General features: G+C 35.8%; 1 protein-coding gene across 1 annotated transcript in view; it reads right to left on the bottom strand.

The window, feature by feature from the left end:
- Positions 1-405: 405 nt before the first annotated feature.
- The window catches only part of GPATCH2 (G-patch domain containing 2), a 122,257-nt gene continuing 99,020 nt past the window's right edge, over positions 406-23,642 (bottom strand). The window contains exons 9-10 of the mRNA XM_027681870.1: positions 16,388-16,470; positions 406-4,114 (exon numbers count right to left, since the gene is read on the bottom strand). Coding sequence (XP_027537671.1) covers positions 3,945-4,114; positions 16,388-16,470 — 253 coding nt within the window. The 3' untranslated portion in view covers positions 406-3,944. The remainder of the gene's footprint in view (positions 4,115-16,387; positions 16,471-23,642) is intronic.

The raw sequence follows: 23,642 nt of genomic DNA on the forward strand, positions 1-23,642 counted from the left end.
ACAAAGGCTGTGTGAGTTTTCCTTGCAGGAACAACTTTGGAGAATTGTTTGAAGAGAAAGCACAAGGCCCTGTCACAGTTATCAAAGTATACACATACTTAAGGAGTGAGGAGAACTTCTATTCAAACGTCTTAAAATACCATAAGAAAAGTACTGCAAACATCTTAAATTAGGCATTTCCTGACATCGTGGTGTCACCTCTTCAACTGGATAATAATAACCTAGAAAAGAAGTACTAGTGAAAAGGTATCTACAAGGTAGTGTAATAGCTTTAGCATAATATGCATCTGCTTGGTACATGATACTAGCCACCTTAATTATATTTTCAGAAACAGTGTGTTTTTGTACTCACCTGTGCAGTAACAACACAGTTTAAAGAAAAGAACATACAAAACTCATGAAGAATGGAGTCTATTTATTTTATTTCATCTTGCATTTGTGTCGTCAAAGCAAAGCATTCTATACATATTATTTAGCTATTTACTGCCACTCTACACCCATTATTGACCAAATTGCAGAAAGACAAATGCAGGGACAAACCTGTTAAAATGGGCATATTGATAATGCTTCTCTGACTTCAACAAATATTTATTTAGAAATAAGATACTGCTCATGAGTTTCTTTTATTAACAGTTAATGGCTCAATTCACAGAACTTTTGAGACACCATGGAACATGTAGCAAAACACAATGCAATAATAGGCAATGTCTCTTCTCTTCACTAAACATTCTTCAGAGGAAGAATATTACAGTAACAGCTGAGCTACTGATTCAAATACCTAAATGGAAAGAATCTGGCAAGTGATGGATGGTAACTTTTAGATACAAGATGATCCCATATTTATTTATGTAGGCAAAAACTCTTCAGTGTCACAGACATAAAAGAATTACTATCTGAAAATACTTGTATGCATTTTAAAATAATGTGAGCCAGCTTTATAGCAGGTATCATAGTATGATTGCAAGTTAGACATAGGAAAGATCTGAAGAAAAAACCAGTAAAACCAAGTACTTCGACCTGTTTCAAAGCCAGCTAACATTGCAACGGCCATAAAAAAAGGAAAAAAACCCCTACAATTAATTTTTGTTTTGTTTCTTAACACTAGTTTTAACTGTGCGAAATTACACTACTGGAATATCTTTAAAACCACTCCTGTGAGATGTGGAAAAGTGAAAATGAAATGATAGTTTGAGTCAGAATGGAAATTTTACTGCACAAAAAATATCTCAAAACACTACAATAAAATATTTTAATCACTTAGTTCTACAGCTTCTAACAGATAAAGTGTACTGTCAGCTGTGGCATCTATTGATAATACCTGAGGAAAACAAAGTGTATCTACCTCTATATCAAAACCAGTTTGACTAATCTTAATGTCTAATAGCTTCTTACTAATAGAGTGATTTAAAACAAAAAGTTGTAAGATTTTCAATCTGACTAAATAGTTCTTCCATTATGACTGTTTACTAGACTGGCTGCTTCACTGTATCTGTATGAATAGATGAAAAAAGAGTTGAATGGGCTAAAGATATTTTCCCTCAACACACATCTATTATTTCCCTCTTATCTCTTAAAAACAGGAAACATTTACAAGTACTTTTGGAGCTGTAGACTTACTTCTTGAGGAACTACTGCTATGATAAATTGCACAGAAATACTTCAAAGTGTTATATGTGCCATACTTAGAACTTCCAGCCCAAGATATGCAGGTGTTGAAACCAAAGCAAAACAACTGAATTTTAACACGGAATGAGTATTCCTTTACAGTTTTGCAAATAGAACTACAACAAACAGATCTTAAAAAAATCACTTTCTCAATTCAAACATTGAAAAGTATTTTAACGGATTTTTGATTGTGGTGTACAATACAAAGAGGTCGTTAGAATTTGCTTGCTCTCGGTAGCACATGGCACTGACAGAACAGGTGCAGGCCACATAAATGCATTATTGGAAATAATACTTATACAAGTGGGCACCTCTGCCAGCTGCAGAATTCCAGACTGTCGGCCCTTTGTGGCCTTGAAATTCTTTGAATATGGAATGTATTTAACCCAGTTCAGTTGTGTAAGAAATATTTGAAGTGGCAAACTCACATAATACTGTGCCCCCAAACCTTCCATTAAAAAGTGTATGTGTTTTTGTATAAATCCCAAGTCTGTTTAAAATTTCTTATAATTTTAAAAAGTCAAACCACACAATCACAAAAAGTATTTAAACAGCAAAAAAATCTTTCTAAAACTTAGAGAACATGTGCATTGTGCATTCAACTATCATAAAAACAACATCAGGTACTAATCTTTCACTCTACACTATGGTGCATGGCAAAACAATGTTCCCAAACTGACAGTTATCACAGTGGAAAGTATGAACATTTCTTTTAAGGAAATTCATTTCTATAATGCTGCTATTCGTAATTTTCTTGCTGCTATTTCCTGGAAAAATGGGCAAAGCTGAGAGAAAAAAAAAGTAATAAAAACACGTCTTAAAGTTAATCACTGTATTTCAGAGTCACATGAATGAAGTAGGGCTCTTTTTATCCTAAAGAAATATCTTTGCAAGCATCCAGAACTAAGTATTTTTCTCTGCAGTTTGGGAGCTGAGGAAGGGAGAGATCCTCCTCTTGGAGCAAAAAAAAGACTGGAGAATCAAATCCTGTTTCCTCCGCAGTCAGGGTAAATATTGCCAGCTACTACAGGCATGGGTGGTAAGAGGGGCAGGATTTTCTTCTTAGTCCATCATAACAAAAGTTTCCTTCAGCCCTATCATTTAATTTTAAAGTGGAATTTGTTTTATCCTGCGGACTAATAAGTACCCTAGGAGCTTGATTGGTTGGTGCTTAATGAAATTGCTTCTGCTGACATTAGATACATTAGGATACTGATTAAAACACTTAATGATCCCTCTTGATTTTAAATTGCTAGCTTAGATTTGTGAGATGCCATCAAAGTATCTTTTTCCTTCCTTTCCTCCATCCTAATCCTGCTTCTCCTTGCCCTTTTTCTGTTCATGATCCTTAAAGGTTGTGGCTCATTGGCAACAGCATGGTCACAAACCAAACGATGTTGAACACTGCATTGTTTAAAATATGCCAAACCCCACAATACAGGCACTGAAAGACAGTCATCTTTGAAATACAATTTCCTGTTTCAAAGCTCAAACTATTCCTAAATGTGGCAACACTGAGAATTATTAATATAAAGGGAAATCCAAAGTCAGAGTAAACTTTTATGTTTTAAAATATTTTCTGAGAAAAGATAATCCTGTAAATGTAAAAACAAGTATAAAAGCATTACTTTTGAGCTTGAATGTGGAAGACAGTAATACATTGGCAGAAAATGATGCTGGAATGGTATTTCTCTGACAACAAAGCTGTTTTTCATGCTCTTATACAAAATTGCATACCATATCACCTTCCAGTGGGAAAAGTGTATATCTTATGGGCATAACGACAGCTTATCCTCAAATATTGTTAAACCCTACAAATACCAGGTTTGGAAACTTTGCCTGAAGAGGGGAAAACCACAATAGCTGTAAAAAGTTCCACTTTCCTTGACAAATGTTATCAAGGCTCTTGAGATGAAATTGTACTTACAAAACAAAACTAAAACCTGCTGTGTCAGAAGCTTTTAGGAAAAAAAGTGAATAAACTGAATTTTATGCTTAATATAAACTTTAAGACCACAGAAAACAAAAAAAGTAGAAGTTTTTGTACATTTTAGCACCATTGTAAAGTTAGACTCGAATGCCAGTTCTGCCATTGTGGCTGTACCTTGCAGCTGGTGTAGCCAGTGTGAAGCTCATTGACTTCAGCGGTCTTTGAGAGAAAAATCACTGGATTTGCCCATCACAACAAATAATATATTTGCCATTTTTCTTTTTTTTTTTTCGTATTTTTAAAATAATTCTGAGCTTTATTTTTCTTGGGCAGCCAGAGTGCATTTCTGTCAGCTAAATCCAAGTCCGAGTCCTTTTGGTCTCTGGATGGCTCTTATGGGCTCTGCTATCCCTTTGCCGTCTGGTCCAAGGCCCGTGCCTGGGGTCCAGCCCATACTCTGAAGCATTCTGTTTCCAATGTTGTTTTCTGGGATTGGTTGGGTGTTTTCTCCTACAAACCCTGAGATTAAAGAAACACATAGCATTAATCAGCACTGCCTGCCATGCGGAGAAGAGCAGGATAATCTCCCATAAAGCTTTAAACCTTCTTATTCTCCTAATTCATCTAACAGGTTGCTAGAACAGGCTGTCTTTGCACATGTTGACCTCTTGACTGTATATGATTCTAAATAATAAAGTCTTACGCTTTATTTTTAATTTATGGAAGACTCATTCAGTTTTTAAATATGACAAGTTTTGTCACAGATCTTTTATATTCCACTACAGTGGATGTTACATCAGCCTCAAAGAACGCAAATCACCTGCACAAGTCTACCAATATACTGGTAAGGTTACCTGAATTTCTAGTCCTATACAGTTACTAAGGAGAAACACATCATACTAACACGACCATCATTCCATTCTTAGCAATATTTATTGATGCTTAAGATTTCCTTCAAGAAAACCCAATAAAGAAGTTCTGATTAAACCATTACAGCTGTTACAGAAACAGTACAGACAAGTGGTCATCTACTCTGAAATTCAGTTACATTTTTACTCAGTTTCTCTTTTACTGAACATTGTGAGATTTGATACATCCAAGTCTACTTTTGGTATTTTCAATGTTTTTAAGTGCTGTTTACACTTTTCTCTCCACAGCATCGAGATATCCAAGAAAAGCTGCACACATACTGCAGAAAAGAGTGTCAGCATTGCAAGTGTTAGTGTAACTGATTTATTTTTTTAATAACAGGTTCTTTTTTTCTCCATAAATGCATCATAAAAAAAAAAAAGTGAGGTGAACATAACAAAGCTGTTTCTTTCCCTTCATCCAAATCCTCAAACCAGAGTTTGGAGATGATGCGTGGATAAGCCTTCCCATCTAAAACTATCTTGCATGAGGGATACAAATGATACTTATTTCAAGAATCTGCATTAAAACTTATCAAGTTCCACCATGCAAACAATTTTGAAAAGGGATGACGTTGTTGAACTAACACAAACAGTTGCATGTAGGCAGCTGGATTTTGTCTTCACCATTATTCAACATCTCCCTCACTCTGACAACAGAAAAAAAAACCCCTTCTGTGTCCTCAGCTTCCAAAACTATCTGTTTAATTATCTACCTATTTATTCTGGCCTGCTATTTTTTGAAAAATACTGTAGACTATGGTTTTGGGTTTTTGAAGACTGTAATGTCTTCAATCAAGAATTTACCATTGACAAGCACCTGGCTTTTCATTATACTAACTTACTAAACAAGAACGCAAGAAAAGTTGAACATGAGCTTCTGAAAAGCCTAATTTATCAAACACTCACACACAAAAAGCAAAGCCCCACAGTGGAAACCGCATACACAGACAGAAACTAAAAACAAGAGGTGCACATTAAAAAGCTCATGATGATTGTGATGATGAACTTGCAGTACTCCAGCATTATCCACTACAGATTTGTTCATATTCAGTAAAACACTGGCTACATAAAAGGCAGACAGCTTTCCACTATCTCAGTTCCTGAGTCAAAGAAAAAAGGGAGTGCATTGAGGGAAGGCATCCTTTAATACTGGTTTGAAGCTATGCTTAATGCTAGGCTTAAAATAAAGGCTTTTAAGTCAGCAGCCTCAAGTCCCCGAGAGGGTTCCTCTTGAACTGACCAGCACAAAATTCAACGTCCAAGACTTCCTTTCTTTTCAGGCCCCCACAGGCAGAGGCAATTTTTATACAGACGAGTCCCTGGCACTGCCTGGCATACACAACACAGGCTTTGCAACCTTCCTAGTTCCTTTGCAATTTTCCAACTCAGAGAAAAGGGAAAGAAATAAAAGTTCAATAAAAGTTCTGGTAAGCCTCACAGGTAAAATCCTGGAAGTTTTGGTCTGGTTTTAGTGAGAAGGGATGATAAGAAACGAAGCATCATTCCAGTAAATGTCTGTGGAACAATTAAGGGGGAAACAACAGGGAAGAAAGATCCAACAGATCTGCTAAGCAGGAAAGAGTGTATTTCATGACATCTAAGAATTGGAAACATTAAACCACTCATAATGCTGCCTAGGCAAAGGCAGCCATGCTGCTGGAATGGTATGCAAGGCATAGAATGACACAATGTAAACAGCTTTTTTGTTAGTCTATTAGGGGGAAAAACCCACAGACCTTTTCCTATAACAGATGTACCTTTCTGTATGAATTTCAATTCACAAGACAGCCAGAGAGGAACTTCACAAAGAAGATATATGAAAGAACAGTCTGTACCCTGACATGTTATTTAGTAAACTGCTGTTTCTATTTTTGATACCTTTTGAAGTAGCTCAATTTTTTTTTTTTTTTGGTGACAGGATAATTGGAATAATTTGTTTCTGAAGACATTTAAGTACTTTAGAATGTACACTGTAACTATTTTCCCCTTCACTGTACACACTTTTCTATCTCCTGTTAAAAGCTGAAGCTCTCCCTCAGAGTTCTGTTTTACTATTGTATGGCACCAGATTAAAAAAAAAAAAAAGAAAAAAAAAAAAGAAAAAGAAGGAGAAGAGAAACCACAATAAACTTGGTTTCACAATCCACTTTTGGGCAAACAGTCAAACAACATACACTGTCCAAAGAATAATGTGTTTGGAGGCTTTGTATTGTGGCAAGGCAAAACCATACCCCCAACCGTCTTGCCTATATTACTAATTGACTAATTACTCCTTCTTGTGAATGAGGTGAATATGAATAGCTTTTATTTGAATTGTGAAAAATATTTAATATATGCAGACCATTCTTTTGCAGTATAGTCAGCTGTTATATAAGTACTATCTATATCTGTCTCTAATATTCCTCCAATTTTCACCCATCATTTGAAAAATTTATCTGTAATGCAACATATTTTACTTAAATCCAAAGAATATGGATAGTGGTTTGCACCCTTCCTCTATTTCATGAGCAATCAGCAATTGGGGAAAAAAAAAAACATTTGCATTGCTGATTGACTGTATGACGGGAGAGAGCTCTTAAAAATCATGCTACACTGTGTGCTATTCCCCTGACCCCCATTCCTGTGCTTTGGGCTTTTATTTTCTAATTAAAAGCAGTAATTGTCCTTGCAATATTCATCTTCAAGTTCAGTTTTTAATTCATGCCTATGGCACTTCTTGGACTAGCCAGTAGGGCCTGTTAGAGAGAATGGTCCAAGCACAGTGGCCTTGAAAATGGTTGTCCTACCTCTGGGACGTGTTCAGTCTTGACCCACCCAGGAGCAAGAGCAAAATCAACCCACTGCGTCGTCCCACAAAAAACTATGCAAAATCAGATTAAAAAAAAAAACTTGGAGGGACATTTTTCTAAGGTTATTGCTGTATGAGGTTTTCTGGGGTTCCAGGAGTTACAAGGAAGTCTCTGCACTAGTAATTTGCAGAAATCTGCTGTGCGGAGCCTTTTCTTTCTATAGACTAAAAGGGTTTTTAGCAACCGTAACAACTGGTTCCTGATCTATCAGATGAATGTTCTGCATGTAGAAGTGGCTGCCATTACACAAGTAAGGAGGAACAGTAACTTCTTTGAAAAGACAACACGGTGAAATACCCTCACTTATGCTCCTTCTTTTTGTAATACTGCCAATTGAAAGAAAAAAAGGCCATCCTCAAACCTTTGTGTATATGAATAGACACATCTCAAGGTCTACATGTATGATATATATGACCTTACATATATGGGATATGAAACCTATGAGGAGTAAGTGATAAAACTGGGAAGGGGAAAACAAAAAACTCATCACATTTGTTTAATTTTGGTATGATATTTATGATGGCATTAAAGGCAGGTTTCAATGAAAAATAAAGGTATGTAATTTTTTCTTAACAGCTGTTGAGACAGGTATGTCCTGGTTAAACAGTACACTAGCATTCAGTGCCATACCCTTGATTTTACAGTGATTGCCATGAATTAATTTAATTCCATCTGTAAGCTAAAATCAGATCAGAGGTCTAATGCTGCTGCAGGCTTCACATCTGTTTAATCATTTTTGGATACAGCAGCTTGCAAAAGTTCAGCTTTTAAATTTGCTTCATGTTTAAGAAACAATGTTACACCAGTGTGCAACATTCTCATCAGGAAACAAATGAGCCTATGAACAGTTTTCATCTGACAGATCCATTTTATTTGCAAAATGCTTCTAAAAATTAAAAGCTTAACATTTAAGTTATCGTGTATTATAGAATAATAAAGGAACTGTGACCCCATAAACCACTATTGTGACAATATTTATTTGTATGGTCCAATTGCTGGATAAGACAAACATCAAGCATGTTTGGTTTATATTGGTCTGAATAAAATCAGAGTACAGATAGGTTCAATCTTCAGATAACCCTTTTTAAGAAAGTGTGGTTTGGTTCCCCCCTCCCCAGTTGTAAGAAACAAATGAAGGCATAGTGAAGGAATTTCATCTCTGGCAGTGAACTATTTTTGATGTTAAGAAAGCAGGTTTTTAAACCACTCTGAGAAAATGACACTGTACATAAATATAGTCTTGCCCTTTCATCTTTCTTTTATATGATTAAGACTTGTGAGCAGAACAGCAATGCCTTCGCAGAGCATACCACAACTATTATTTCCTCTTCTATCGCTCCCAGCAGCCTTAAATCCTTTAAATCCTTTCCTAGAAGGATCTCTTTTTTGCTTGGGTAATTTTTGCAATACATGGCCTGCTAACCCTTACCCCCTACCCTGGATCTCACTTATGTCTATCACAGCAGAGTCAGTCTTTCTACCTCAAATCTTCCAAGGAGCATTGTGGATGGTAATTCACTTGCGTAATTGGCTCAAGAGATGAAAATCTTGTATCTGCCTCTCTTAGCCACTAATCTATCCAGCTGACTGCAAGCCTAATTGGCAGCTTGTTTAGTAATTTGGCTCCTAAAGTGTTGTATTGATGTTGGATAAACAGCCAATGGAAGGAGAAACGATACATGCTGCTTCTCTTTAAAAGCTAGTGCACTTTCTCCCTCATTTTCTGAAAGCATTTAATATTTCATCTATTCTTTTTCTTTTCTGACTCCTATCAGACAGATGAGCTCAGAACAGTAGGGATTGATCCTGATACACAAGACAATTTTACAAGGAATGCAATCAGAATAATATATTGCTGTAGTCTATCTTTTTATGCCAGCTCTAACTAGCAAAATGGGAATCAGACTGCCTAGATGTTTATGTTCTTAAAATTGTTTTGGATAATTGTGTAGACAGCATCAGAAGCACAGCCAACACCCATAGGGTAATTTTAAAAATCAGTACCTGCAGTGGTTTTCAAAATTCAGTATACTATGGCTGTATACGTAAAAAAGAAAACAACCCCCCCCAAACTAAAACAACTCAGCTATGAAAATGCTACGAAAATTTTTAGCTAATATTTGAGACTGCATTGTTATACCAGACTTTTACACATCACTCACACTCAGTTATCTAAGACTGCCTGAAGAATAACCCTAGAATGATTATAGTTCAGGTGAATCTGCTTGCATTGAATTTTATTGTAGCTAACAGAGAGATAAGAATAGCAGAGAGGACATAGCTATGATTTCAGCAGGTGCTGGAAACCTCCACATTTACCCTGCACCCATTTGTTAATGTCTGCACTGCCACAGTTTCATTCCCACTGCCCTGTCGCAAGGGGTATTAAAGGAACAGTCACATAATTGTGGCCTGGGTGAATCCACTCTTTCTTGCAGCATAGACTCTAGATTTAAATCCATTTTCAACTCTCCTGAATATATAAACATGAATTCACACACCCATGAAAATTGAGACAGTGAATTTTAGGTACAACTGGTTATCCAGTAACACAGATCACTTGGAATTGGAGTTGCAGGTGCTCTTCTCTTTCCATTCTTTATTGGGCTACACTGTGTGTGGAGTTAAACATCATGCCCATTCAGTCTTTATGACTACTAAAATCAGTTGGAAGAGTTGGTATCATTAGATTCCCATTCACCCCTCTGTAGGGGGAAGCTCTTGAATACCCAATACTGACTTTTCACTTGGGTCTAAAGGAGGTCAGTTTTGTACCTTGTCTATGATGACAAAACCACTGTCACTGGAGGGCACCTTGGGAGAAGCATTCTCACTGAGGAACATTCCAAAGTTCTGTTCAAACCCCTCAAAATTCAGCAAAATTGATCCTGTCTGATGTGCATTCCTTGACTTTTAGCGAAAGACTTGCAGCCTTACACTGAAACCCACAGGGAAAGGATTTAAATCACATTAATATTGTGGAGTAAGCTGGAGAGCACAGTTATTGTTAATTTCAGCAGAATGATGGAGGATTAAGCTGATTATTAGGACTATGCACATCACTGTAGCTCTATCTGACCCTAACTCAAGTTGGGATGGATTGGCAGGATACTGGAAGTGAAGTTCGACTTCTATTTCCTGTTCTATGTCTATGTGGTTGGAGCATTATCATCAATCAAATTATCTTAATTTAAAAATTAATATTAATTAATTAATCCTAGACAAATATATCTGCATATTTTTTACTATGGGCTACGTAACCATTTGCCTATTTATTTATGCAAACAATGCTCACTGAGATCCCTCTGTCAGTAATGAAGGCATCAGAACATGAATCTTAGTTATTACATCAGCATTGGCAGTGTCAATATATAGGCTGAAAGGTAAACTCTTATAATCAATAAATCCAAATTTCCTCTTGTTGTAGTGGAAATTCAGAGCAAAAATTTTCTTTGTGAAATCCAAAGTATGACAAGTATGTACAACAGGTTTTATCTAAAACTTTTACACCAATTGCAAAGCTTTTACAGTATAGACAGAAAACAGAAATCCAAACTTACCTGCACTGGAAACCTGATCAATGAATTTCATTTTCTGACATCTTAAACAGGTATTTTTATTTCTCTGAAGTGCCAAAAACCTTCTGCATAAAGCTTCCTTATTCAAAAAGTAAATTATACGCTGAAAAACCTTCAAGAAAAGTGATTTTTGCATAAGCTATACCAGGGACTATCTGCAGGAGTGCTCCCTACTCCCTCAGGAGAAAGAAAAACTAGTCACCATCAACTGAGAGGTTGTTGTGGAGAGCTAGGATAGGTAATTACGTTGACTGAGGAAAAACTACACATATTTCCCCCTTGCACATTTTAACTCCCAAACCACCTGTGGTTAGCAAAAGTCCTTTGGTATTACCAACCTAAAACAGACTGAAAGAAATATCAGGTACTTCTTCCGTTGATTGAGTTCTAGGAAAACTACAGAATGTACATCAGCCCATCTAAAAGAGGTGATGCTTCTAACAAACTGTAAATGAAACGGAGGTGGTTCATCTCTGTGGGGAACCACTTTATGATGATACCTGGCAGAGAATGTGCAGAACTTGCAGAGCACATAACTGTCCTTGAGAATGAGTGTCCCTACTGGCACCTCTCAGTTTCATTCAAAGCTATTCTCAAGGGTACAACTGTTTAATGAAACATACCTCTGGAACGTGCAAAAAAATGCCCGGTTTAGCCTTTTTTTGCAGAAATTCCCTCTGCATTAAGGATGCTCTCATTGGTGATATTCTCTGTTAAGCTAGTTTATGATTCTTGAAAGTGAAGTAAAAAAAAAAAAATCCATAAAATCATAGAATATCTCAAGTTGGAAGGGACCCAAGAGGATCATCAAGTTTAGCTCCTAGTGGAGGCAATTTGAATGCTTTCCACAACCAGAAACAGCTATCTTAGGAAAGACTCCCAGAGTAATTTGGGGAATTATTTTTAAGCTTCCACTTTTCAGAAGACAACAGCACTTAGAAAAGGCAGGTACAGTCATCTTCTATCAACCTGAACATTTCTTCTTGACTTTATATGGCTGTGCGTAAAGCCTGCAGAATATTGTCTTATCTTTAGATCATGAGAAAACCATCAGGAATTTTCCAGTATAAGGTTGGTTCTTGTTGCATTGTGAGTCTTCTAAGGCTTGTTACTGAACTTTCTTCGTTATTCTGGTGTTGGTATGTAAGAGGCCCTGCCTGAACCAGTCACCTCAAGCTCAACACAAAAAGCCTTTTGCTTCGAAGGGACGGCAGTTTCCAATACTGCATGGCATTCTGCGATCTTTTAATTTCGTAAGTACTTTAGTCAAACAATATGGTAGAAGAAACAAACAGAGAGAAGTCCCTAAAGTTTAATCTGTTGCAGAAACCAACCAAAGAAAAATGAGTGTCCATAGGCTGGATAACCAAGCAGGCATGATGTGTATGACAGAAAGGACTTCGGCAGTAAGGATAAGAAATGTCAAAATACAATAAGGGAAATACAACACATGCCAATGCTGTATTGACCTGTGACAAGGGATTTCTGCATATGGAGCTGTACATCTAGTAGATAGTAAAGCAGTGAATCAAGCCAAAAAGAAAGTATATATATATATATATATATCTCTATATATCTATATATCTATATATCTATCTCATAGTTTAACCAGAGTTTTGGAAATTTACAGTCAGTTCATCCAAGTACCCAAAAATCTACCTTTCCTCTGTAACTATTTTGCTAAATTGACCTTCACCACAAACTTAGCCTCAGCCACCTCTGTTATCACACCGTAATCACAATCTTTTTCAAATCATCATTTTGGTACTGCAGATATTCAGGTCTGATTTTTAATCACTGACATATTAAGCATCAGCAAAATAGTTTGCTTAGCTGTTCCGCTGGCAATTTTTAAAAAGGAATGAAAACATGTACCCTTTTGATTACCTTGTTAAAGTGAGTCATGATGGCATTATAGCAGTGCTCAGTATTTCTGCTGTAATTAAGAATCTGTCATATTTTTCATTAAAACACATTCTTTAAAATGAGACTTTTAACTTGGTCATTTCAATCAGTACCAGCCTGAAGTGTAGCATGTGCATGCAACATGCCAACTAGATAAAGAAAATGACATCTGAAATTTGCTTTTGCAAAATGTAAATATTAAAGTGCCCATAACATTCACAGTAATTTATCTATTTTATATACACATTTTCTATATTTAAAGTACAAAATAGCTTTCTCTTTTTATAATTGGTTTTTGCAGGTTTTCCACACTGCTCCAAACTGTAAAGCACACAATGTGACATCGGAGTAAAAAGGATGTTTTGAAATAAAAATAAATGGTTATTGACAAGGCATACAAGTAAAACTTGATTTTTTTTGTTCTGAATCACACTTTCTACAAACTGTAAATTAAGTTACTAGTGTCCCAAAGATATAAAGCAGAAATTGATGATTTTTTCCAAAATTTAAGACTTAGAGGTTAGTCACTGAAAAAAAAAATCTAAAAGATATCAAGGATTTAACATGAGATGATAAAAAGAAAAGCTTGTACAGAAGAAGACAGTCAGTTGGAAAGGAACTGGGGTAAATGCATATTCAGTGTACGGCATCTAAAATTCTGTAGCACCTACTGGTTTGATATGAGACTTAAACTAAATAATCCGAGACTGAAATTACTGTAAATATTCCCAACAAATGTGTTTCAAGTAGTAACAATACTTTGCAAAGAATGTCCTTTCTCTTGCATGAAAATTTTGTTGTTGTTGTTGTTGCTGTTTTGTTATTACTGACACTAAACTGGACCCAGTTCTGGTAGGGCTACTTCTACGACAATGGATTAGTTTATATAAGAGGTTTTTATAAAACCTTGAGAGCACTGTATTGCTGCAGTGGAATATATCAGGGTGTCACATGAAACAGCTCTACCACTGGGGTAGTTGGAGGGTGCATAAGGTCATTGGGAATGACCTGGTCCCAGATGTGAACAGAATCACTGAAATAATATCTGTTTCATAGAAGAAGTTGTGCAAAAAAGTATTTAAGATGCCCAACACCTAATTCTTGAATTGTAGGAAGTAAACAATTTTTATTAATATTGGGTTTTAGTTAATTAACTAGGTAGGTTCAATAATACACAGATGGGATATATCAAACATCCACAAACCAGAAAATTTATCTCAGTAAAAAAGACAGAATATGACACTACTGTCAGCTCCTAACCATCCATGCCTATGTTGTCTCCCTTTTTATTAATTGCTTTTAACATATATTTTTTTCACCTTTACAAATGACATTTTTGAAACTATAAAATGCTCTGTGCAGCTCAAACTTTCTTGGTTCAATAGTTTCTCAATGCTGTACAAGTAAAGCTACATCCTTTGTTACTAATATACAAAAACCTATTGGTATGTGACTTTGACTGCAGGCTGAGAACAGGCTATAAATTTAGAAATCAATATCTAACTCTATCAATATTCATTTTATTTTTTCAATACAAAATACAAAGGTGAAAGAGCAGTAAATAAGCTGGAGTACTGAAATAAATTGGGTGTTCTTGTCACAATTAATAAATGTTTAACCAATCACACTGCTTGCTACAAAAGTCTATGGCTCTGTAAGGTGTCTAAAAGTAGCAGGTGCTACCCTTGTGAGACTCAAAACCAGGGAACACGTTTTGATACCTCGTTAGGATTGCCAGTCATTCCCATCAGTACTACTAAAGCTAAATAAATAAATGACCATTTTCAACACTGTGCATATCGCTATAAGAATTAATTTACCAAAGTAATTTTTTTCAAATGCAGATGACAATTTCAAAAATACTGTTATCAACACATTGGCTCATATTAGGTGAAACTTTGCTGATTTGCCGCTCATATAGCTGAAGAAAACACTTGCAGTTAATGATTCATTTACAGATAGCCTTTCAGGTTTCACTACGGTGTTATACATGGACAATTATTAGGAGAATGGTTTTTTCATTTCCAACTTCTGTTCATGTAAACAACTTTTGTTCTTTCTTTAAAAAAAATAGTTCACAAATTCTTCTACATAAAATCTGGTCCTCCCATTCCTATATCTTAGCTAACTAAAACTACTGAAAGACGAACAATCTCAATCCTTCTGCCCAGAACAAAATTGAAAAGATTACCTTGAACTTGAAAAAAAAAAAAAGCACATTAGTTAAAAGTTACCTCATATGATACCTTTATCCACCATTATTCTTTGTTGCTCTTCACATAAAGGCAAACTTTGGGGCAAAACAATCTCTAAAATTGTGAATATATGGATTCATAACATTGAATGACCACATATTTGCCTTAGTATAAAAATATTGGCTTTGCAAAGTTACGCAGAGGAGCCAACTTGTAAAATAAAATTCTGAACGCTGAAAGCCCAAGGTAAAATGAATAATAAAATTAATTTCATGATACTTGATACCCTCTCAGTACAAAATGACATCCTCTAGTACTTGAAAGTTGTGAAGTGAAAATCACCTTGTAGAAATAATTATATTATTCTCTCTTCAGCCATTAAGTATTTTTCTTTCTCACTTCACATATGTTCAGAGTCTTAGAAGCTGACCCACAGATTCTCTTTTTTTCATACTGCTGCCACTAAGGTGCCTTTATAACATTTTTAATATTATTCCTGGTCTGTTTCTGCCACTGAGGTTTGAAGCAAAGAAGTTTCAGGAGAGAGAATTCAGTTGGAATACAAATATTAGGCTTCTCTAAAGACATCTACTTAAAATATATTTGAAGAATTCTATGTGTTGCAAATGTTGCTATAGTAATTTATACATGACTAGGACATGCAAACCAGATTTCCATATTAGCAATATATAAAAAATCTCACATGGGCACACACGCAACCTAATCCTTCCAGTATGCACATATATAATTAACATAACAAACTGATGAGAGTCCTATAAATCACTGCTAAGTATTGGAAAAGTCATTTTGCAGCTGTGACATCAGCAAAATGCATCCAATGGTTGTGACCTTGCATCTGTAAAAATCTTTCATAAATGTGCTTGCAAGTGCTTCCTGTTTAATCTACAGCACTAATTTGAAAGCTGTGTTTCACAGACTTATCACCACATTTTCAATTGTTTGCCCAGGAATTCACATCCTATCTTTATTGTGCAGGGTATTTAGAGCATTCATATGCATTCCACACAGAAAAAAGATACCTTATGTCTCCTTCCTTGTAATGCTTGAAGAGACATAAGCAGTAATCTTTGCTGTCTCAGTACATGAAGAAAGATTTATTCTCTTTAAAGAAGTGCTGTGCTACAAAGGACTGGAAATTGGAAATGTTTGAGGGAGAATGAAGAGAGCCTATTTATTTCTTAATCTCTATTAATAAATAAGGATAGAACATTTCTGAAGTTATACGGGAAGTTACTGAATTTATCAAGCATTTCCTCAGGTCACTGACCTACTGCTTTGTATTTAGAGATTTAACATCTTGTGGTTTGTGCTCTGTCCCAGGGAAATTGGTTACCTGTGGGTCCTGGCAGGGGAGCAGCTTTCCTTCTCCGCTTGATGTCTCCCATGCACAATGATCCCAAATGCACACTGGTTTGCCTGCAAGTAATTATAGGAGAAAACTATTAACAAAGGAAGAAAACTGCCACATAAATACACAGCTTGTATAATCTGAACCTATATCAAAACATTCTCAACCAAGATGTAGCTGCATAGTCAAGCCACCAATCTTGTTTATATAGAAATATAATTATGTTTGTTGACAAGCACTCAGTATCTAAATGCAGCATCATAAATTGTTACCGGAATGAATAAATATAAATATAAAGGGAATGCTTTTTAATTTTCAAAACTGGCAATCTTTCTAGCTCAACATAAAACAAAAACACTGTTGCTCCTGACAGGAAAATAGCTAAGATTAATTATCTAAAGAGATCACAATACTGTTTGTAGGTTATCAATTGGCTAGTAATGCTTGACTGTCAGAGCAGCATTTATTACATGGAAAATATTATCAATTTTTTTTAAAGGTAAGATGAAGAATGAATGAGAAAACATGAAACAGTAAAGTCTTCAAACATGCATGAAATAAACTTGTAGCACAGCAATTTATCCTATTCTAATTCACTGCCAAGTTGTGAGAATACTGCGGAAGCACAGTATCTGGTAGACTCCTTAAACAATTACGAGCTTACACTTGGAGACTGGAAAATTGGTGGAGCTGCAGAGGATGGCAAACAAGCAAATCCTATACATTAAAGACAGCTATTAGAAGTCAGGTACCACAGAAAAGGGCAAATGTGGAATTTTTCAAATGATGAATTCTGGAATAGAATCTTGAAGGACAATTATAGGTAGTATTTTTCTTAAATAATGTACAGTGCCTGCAGACTTGAATATATGTAGCTGACATTTTTTTTTGTAAGAACTAGAACAGAAGGGGGGAAAATGCAGTGATTTCTGAACTGCACAATTTTAATATGTTTCCATAAATGTTACTGAGAATGGTGTTTCTTACCACAGAAGTGTAGTGAATTTTGATAAAATTACAAGGTGAAAATTGCATCTGACAATCTACTGTAGCATAGTAACAATCTGTCACTCATGGGATCTGGTTTCAGTGTGGATATATGACTTACCCTTTACTGCATTTATAAACTTTTTAAAGCTGTGCTGCTTCTAAATGAATAACAAATGGTCATATAATGTTGAGAGACCTCAGATCTGCTCAATAATGTAAGAGTGACAACAATGCCTTGATGAATAAGATGACAATGTACAATCCTCTGCATATTTTTTCTAAAAAGTTACAATAAATTAACAAGTACCACAGTGCTTATATTTAAGTAATAAAATATTCCAAGAAACTCAAGTTTCACAGAGAAGTGCACTCTGTCTTCACCTACAGTGAATCCCTATTTCAACACTTATTTCTCACTGTTTTTAAGACAGTGTTTTCCTTGCAATTCTAAGCTGAAATTGTATCCTATTTTAACATCTGGAAACTGAACAGAGTTGAAATAGTATATTAACAGGGTGATAATTTTTAGTTCTAAATTTAAAAAGAAATCAATAAGTGTAACCCTTTTGTAACTGATTGTATGATAAAGAAAATTAATACTTACATTCAAAATGGAGAAAAAATTATTAGACAAAAAACATTTCAGATGTTTGATCATCAATAGGTCAGTATTTCACATTGGAATCAAACATGCAGGATAAGTTGTGTGATAAATTATATGTTCTACAGTGTGCAATTCTTGTTTTCTGAATGAAAAAGTGGGAAAGTCTTCAGAAATACAAGTAGGATGAAAGATAAAAATTAATAAAGTCAGGCAATTGAACCTGAAGACCTGAGCCACAGCAGTAACAGTGAGCAGCGTTTGAGTTATTTTACCAGAATTGATTATCTGTTACACTACATTGAGATATCTAGATTATTGATCTGTAAGATTATGGTACTGGGGTCTCCCCACTTTTCCTCCAGGCACACGGAATGGAGTTGCAACAAATAACACTAAGTAAGGACTACTTTGTTATTGTTGTCACCCTTCATGTAGAACATAGCAGTTACTTTTTAATTTAAAATCAATGAATGTCTGAAAGGCAGCCTTGTTCCTTCAGCATAAATGAATCATTCTCCTTTGCCGAGCACAACAACCCAATCACCAGCCAAGGTGAGAGTGGGTATTTCTTTGTTGTCGTTGAAAATTCTGTACACCAAAAATAAATAACAAAATGCTAGAGTACCAATTAAGCTTTGTCAAACCCAGTTTTATGGACACTACCACCAAATGTTCAGCTAACGTGCGACTCTAAAGCGCCATTTGCCTTTGCCAGGGCTTAACATTTGATATGCTCTGCCAATGTAGATCACAGCAAAACAAAAAGCTCTTATTTATTTATTTATTTATTTATTTATTTAAGAGGATCAGACAAGAACTATTACTGCTCTGGAACTGGCAGGTTAGACAAAAAGAAGCAGTATTCTGAAGCTGCACAGTACATTTTGAAATGCCTGTAATGGGGGTATTATAAAGTAGGGAGAACTCTGACCCTTAATCAGGCTAAGTTCAGCATTATGTTTCTTAGCATTAAATCAGAAGAGCGTGGATTATAGAAAGGAAGGAAGCTATTTGCCTGACTTCTCTCTACTTACCCCTAGCTTGCTTCCAGCTATCATTTATAAATAGTGCTCTGGAGGGAAGCTAGGCATTTTATTAGGGAAAAAATAAAACTTGTTAAGACCACCTTGCCTGAAAACCTGGCTTTTGATGTGCTGGTGACAGGGACTGGAGCAAGCAGTGTCAAATGGAATAATTTTTAAGGAAAGACAACAGGAACTTGTCGCCTCATTGTATGCATTTACAAATAGAGGCTTTTCAGAGTATTAGGCCTAGTTAAAGCTGCCCTCTGGATAAAAAGTGTTCCCAAGCAGCCTCAGACAAGCTTGGGAGACAAACAGATGTGACTATGGTCCCTGGCGTTTGGCAAGAACACTCACTGTCAATAAGAAAAATATGAGCATGGACAGGGGATCAGCTGCACCACGGCCGAGCAGGCCTGCAAGTGTCATAGCAGCGGCAAAGTTGTGGCAGAGGGAAATAAGAGGGCTGCAAAAGCCAGGCTGGTGTGAACTTACACTAGCATGCCAAGAATTTTTGTTGTTGCTGTTGTTGTTGTTGTTGTTGTTGTGTCATGCCTCAACGTATTAAACAAAACACTGGAAAAGCCGCTGTCAATTTTTATTCATTTTTCATCTTGCACACAGTGTTTAGAGTCTCCTTTCTACGTGGTAAATAAGAGCCTCAAAAACGAAGACAGACTGGGAAGGCAGCAATAACAAAAAAGCTATTGAAATAATAAATAAACCCCACAAAACCAGATTTGAGACAGCAAACACTTTTATAGAAGCAATGACATGTAAAGCAATTCACAAGCATTTTCACTATGCATTTTTGTAAAATATTCACTCTGACAGAAATTTTGTTATTCCCTTCTTAAATAGTTGCAGTTTATCAATTTTTTTTCGAGGTAATTGCCCTTACTATGGTAACGTGCCTAGAATTGTCTCTTTAAGGTCCCCAAACATTTGTATTTGTGTCTACACAATACAATCTCTTTTTCTGTAATTTTCATAGTTCATTAAGCAAATATTTTTGATGAGTACCTTTTCAGCAGTTACATATATTCACCTCTCCAAGACATTTGTAAGAGGCCATGTCAGATTTTTATCTACTCTGACCTTTGCAGTCCATGGACCATTTGGTTAAATTCTCCAAATAAACATCTTGTTCTGTGGGGGAATCTACAGCTGTGCAATCCACCTTCTGAGTTGAGAAACCAAAGTTGTTCTTCACCCTTTCACGAGCAGTTATCACCTTTGCCAGTTCAAAGTTCACCAGTCCAGTCATTGAGAAGAACAATACAATAAAAAGCTGTAGGACAGTAGAAAGTCCTGAACACCTGTTCTAGCTCTCTGGTTTATTACATGCTTCTGCAATCACTATCATCCGGGTGTAAAAAACCAAAACAAAGATCCAACCCATCACTGAAACCAAAAACCCCCAATCCCTCTCCACCAAGATTAAAAGGCCCTATTCAAATGCAGTAACTGTTCTACAGTCTCTTCAGAAAGGTGCAATGAAGAAGGTTTATACAGTGAGTATAGGCTTCATAGGCACTAACACAGTGGCCAAAACTAGGGAGACTGTCATCTCCTAGGGTGAATTCTGAGTGCTTGTGTATTAAATACAAAACATTTGCATGCTTATTTTATATGTCTCATTGTAAAAACAAGTCTGTCGACCACTTTATTTTTTCTGTCTGCTGTTAGCAGCTGTCACTTGCCCTGCAAACTGCATTTCTTTGATACCAATGCAGTTGCTATTATTGGTGCACTATAATTGTGCTGATGGTTACAACATTGAAGGCAACTTAATTTTGATTTTGTCCCTTAGTATATTTATTGTGAAACTGCTTACTAGATGACACTACAACATTGCTAAGATTAGTTGTAAGTGATGGAGGTGATGGTTTTACACTCTGTTTGTGTCTAAGATGCACACAAGTATTGATTAATAACGAAGGTTGGTGTGGAAGAGTGTGTTTTTTGTTTAATAGTATTTATCAAATTTCTATACTCTAACTTTGAAAATCCTATGCAGCATATTATTATGATGCAATGTTTTCAAGAACACTGATTTCTATTCCATAATTTGATGAACTGGTAATGATCAGTACTTGCCTATCCATTATATTCCTCTTAGCATATCTCTCACTTCAGGAACAAACATACAGCAAACAGTTACACCCCGTTCTGCCACAGTATCAATGCATTCCTGCAGATGGCTGTAGAACTCTGCAAGTTTATCACTGCTGAATGCTTTAGCTAATAGAAAGGTTTGATAAAAGTTTATATGTGAACTTCTTTCACAAGACATTACAGTAATGCAAAAGTTTACATTTTAGAAGGGACTTGAGAGAATTATTTTGAAGGGGAAATCTAACTGAAACTGTCAGTTCTCAGTCTTAAAATATGGATAGAAAAGAGATATTCATATGGATATGATTGAAGACAGAATGCAGTGAGGACCACGACTCACCTTAAGCTTGAAATTACTGGACAATTTCTTATAAACTGAAATGGAAGTAATGTTCACAGCAGCAGTCAAAAATGAAAAAACAGAACTTAGTTGCAGAGCAGAGAAGAAAGCCAGTAAAATGATTAAAAAAATCAGCATGTGTGGAACAGCTTAACTCTATAAAAATCAAAGAATAATCTGAGCAAATCTCCCACTATTTAAGTACCTTTTACACAAAAATATCACATAAATGATTCTTATGTCCATACACAGAATGGACCTGTAGCACAGTCGATCTCATTTTCTACGTGGCTTAAAATGCTGACACTGCTGTTATCTGGTGGCCAATGGAACTGCATCCATGAGCACTGCTTAAATAAGGGAGTTTACATGAACTTTAGATGAACTTTAACTCTCATTGTATGTATCTAAATTACCATAAGTAGCAGACAATGGCTTCAAGAGCACTGGAATACATGGAAAAGTTTATGATAAGTTTAGAGGTAAACACCATAAAATCCCTATTATATATGTCTTTCTAAACATCCCATAACACTTTTAGCTAATTAAATAAGATGAACATAAAATTCTGCACTTCCACTTGACTGAGTCTCCAGAAGTATGGACTTAATCAAAAGGTATCATGCCAAATACACGTACTAGGCAATTGGTGCTGTCAGTTTGGGAAGACTACTCTGTATTATCTAGGTATAACAAACACTAAATCTTTGGCATGTATATCAATACAACCAGAGAAAAGAGGCATGGTGATTTCAAAATATTACACAGAAATATGCAAGGCACATTTCTTTTTCAGGAAAAATATATGAAAAATAATGGCTAAGGAATTTTATAAGGAAAGATATTCTCTTTCCTTTGCGGTACAGAGCTTGGCCAAAACATGAATGCAGCCCCTGGTCTCTATTTGAATGTCCAGAGTAGGGCAACATGCAGTAATGCATGTGCCCCATGGACAATCAGAGAGGGATGGCTCCTTGTCCATTCTAATTCAGAAGGCATTCTTTCACTCTCTTGCTTTCCTCTTTGTGCCACTTTTCTCAGACACCATTCAGGTGAAATCAGTTCCACGCTTGATTCCTCCTCATCCTTTACAAACAGTAAAGTTTTTCTTCAAACTTGTCTAAAGAATGACATCATCTATATAACAAATTGCTTCATCTACCTCTGCAAGTGCAGAAACCATTACATTAACCAGAAGAGCTATGCACTTTATTTTCCTTTTATTACATCTTAAACAGATGTGATAAACCCATGCAACTCTATCAAACTCCTTTCATACAATGCCAATCTGTTCACAACATAACTTCAAGCATAAGGGTGACATACCTGTATTACTGAAAGTCCCAGTGCAATTCTATTATGACTAGAATACAATCTTCCCCTGGCCCCATCAGATTATCTCATCACTTAATACTATATCCTAACACAATCCTTTCTGTTATGTTTCTCAGCACTTTCGTCATTCAGACACAGTAGTTGTTCCAAAATTTATCTGAACTCTACAAATTGACACATTCAACTCCACACTGGCATAATTTTAGCACACATGACGGAAAATAAAAACTTGCATCACTACCTATGTTTTGACACCCAACCTCAAGTCACTTATGCACTTTACTTGTGAAATGAGTTCCTAAAAAAACCAGTTCAGTAGTAGAGGCCTACTGCCCTCAGAAAGGATAATGCATTGTTTTTTCTTGGTTCTAATTAGTAATTTAAGCATATGTTCAGCATTTAACTCTAAATGTTTGCCTTTTCCCCAAGCTCTAAGACAGCTGTCCAAGATGTGAATGCCAGAAAACATTTAAATATCAACATCTGTTGAATTATGTTAATTTAGTGTAATATAATTGGGCATGAGTTGGAATTGATCAAAAGTATATGAATTACACAAAGGCAAATCCAAACCAATATCTTGGTGTACAAACAAGTCACCAAGGAACACTGAGGAAATATACCCCAAAAATCCAATTCTGTCAAAAATTAAATAGCTAAAACTTTCAGTTTTCTTCAACAAACACCACGATTTCACATTTTCAATAGAGGAAATTAATATTTATACTCATTCAGAATATAAATTTCATTTTCATTCAGAATATTTCTAAATATTTTTGGCAGCAAGTTCCACTACTGTTTAGTGTCAAGCAACACCTGATAAAAATAATG

Source organism: Neopelma chrysocephalum, unplaced genomic scaffold, assembly GCF_003984885.1.
Source record: "Neopelma chrysocephalum unplaced genomic scaffold, ASM398488v2 Primary Assembly neopelma1_61b, whole genome shotgun sequence".
Classification (NCBI taxonomy): Eukaryota; Metazoa; Chordata; class Aves; order Passeriformes; family Pipridae; genus Neopelma; species Neopelma chrysocephalum.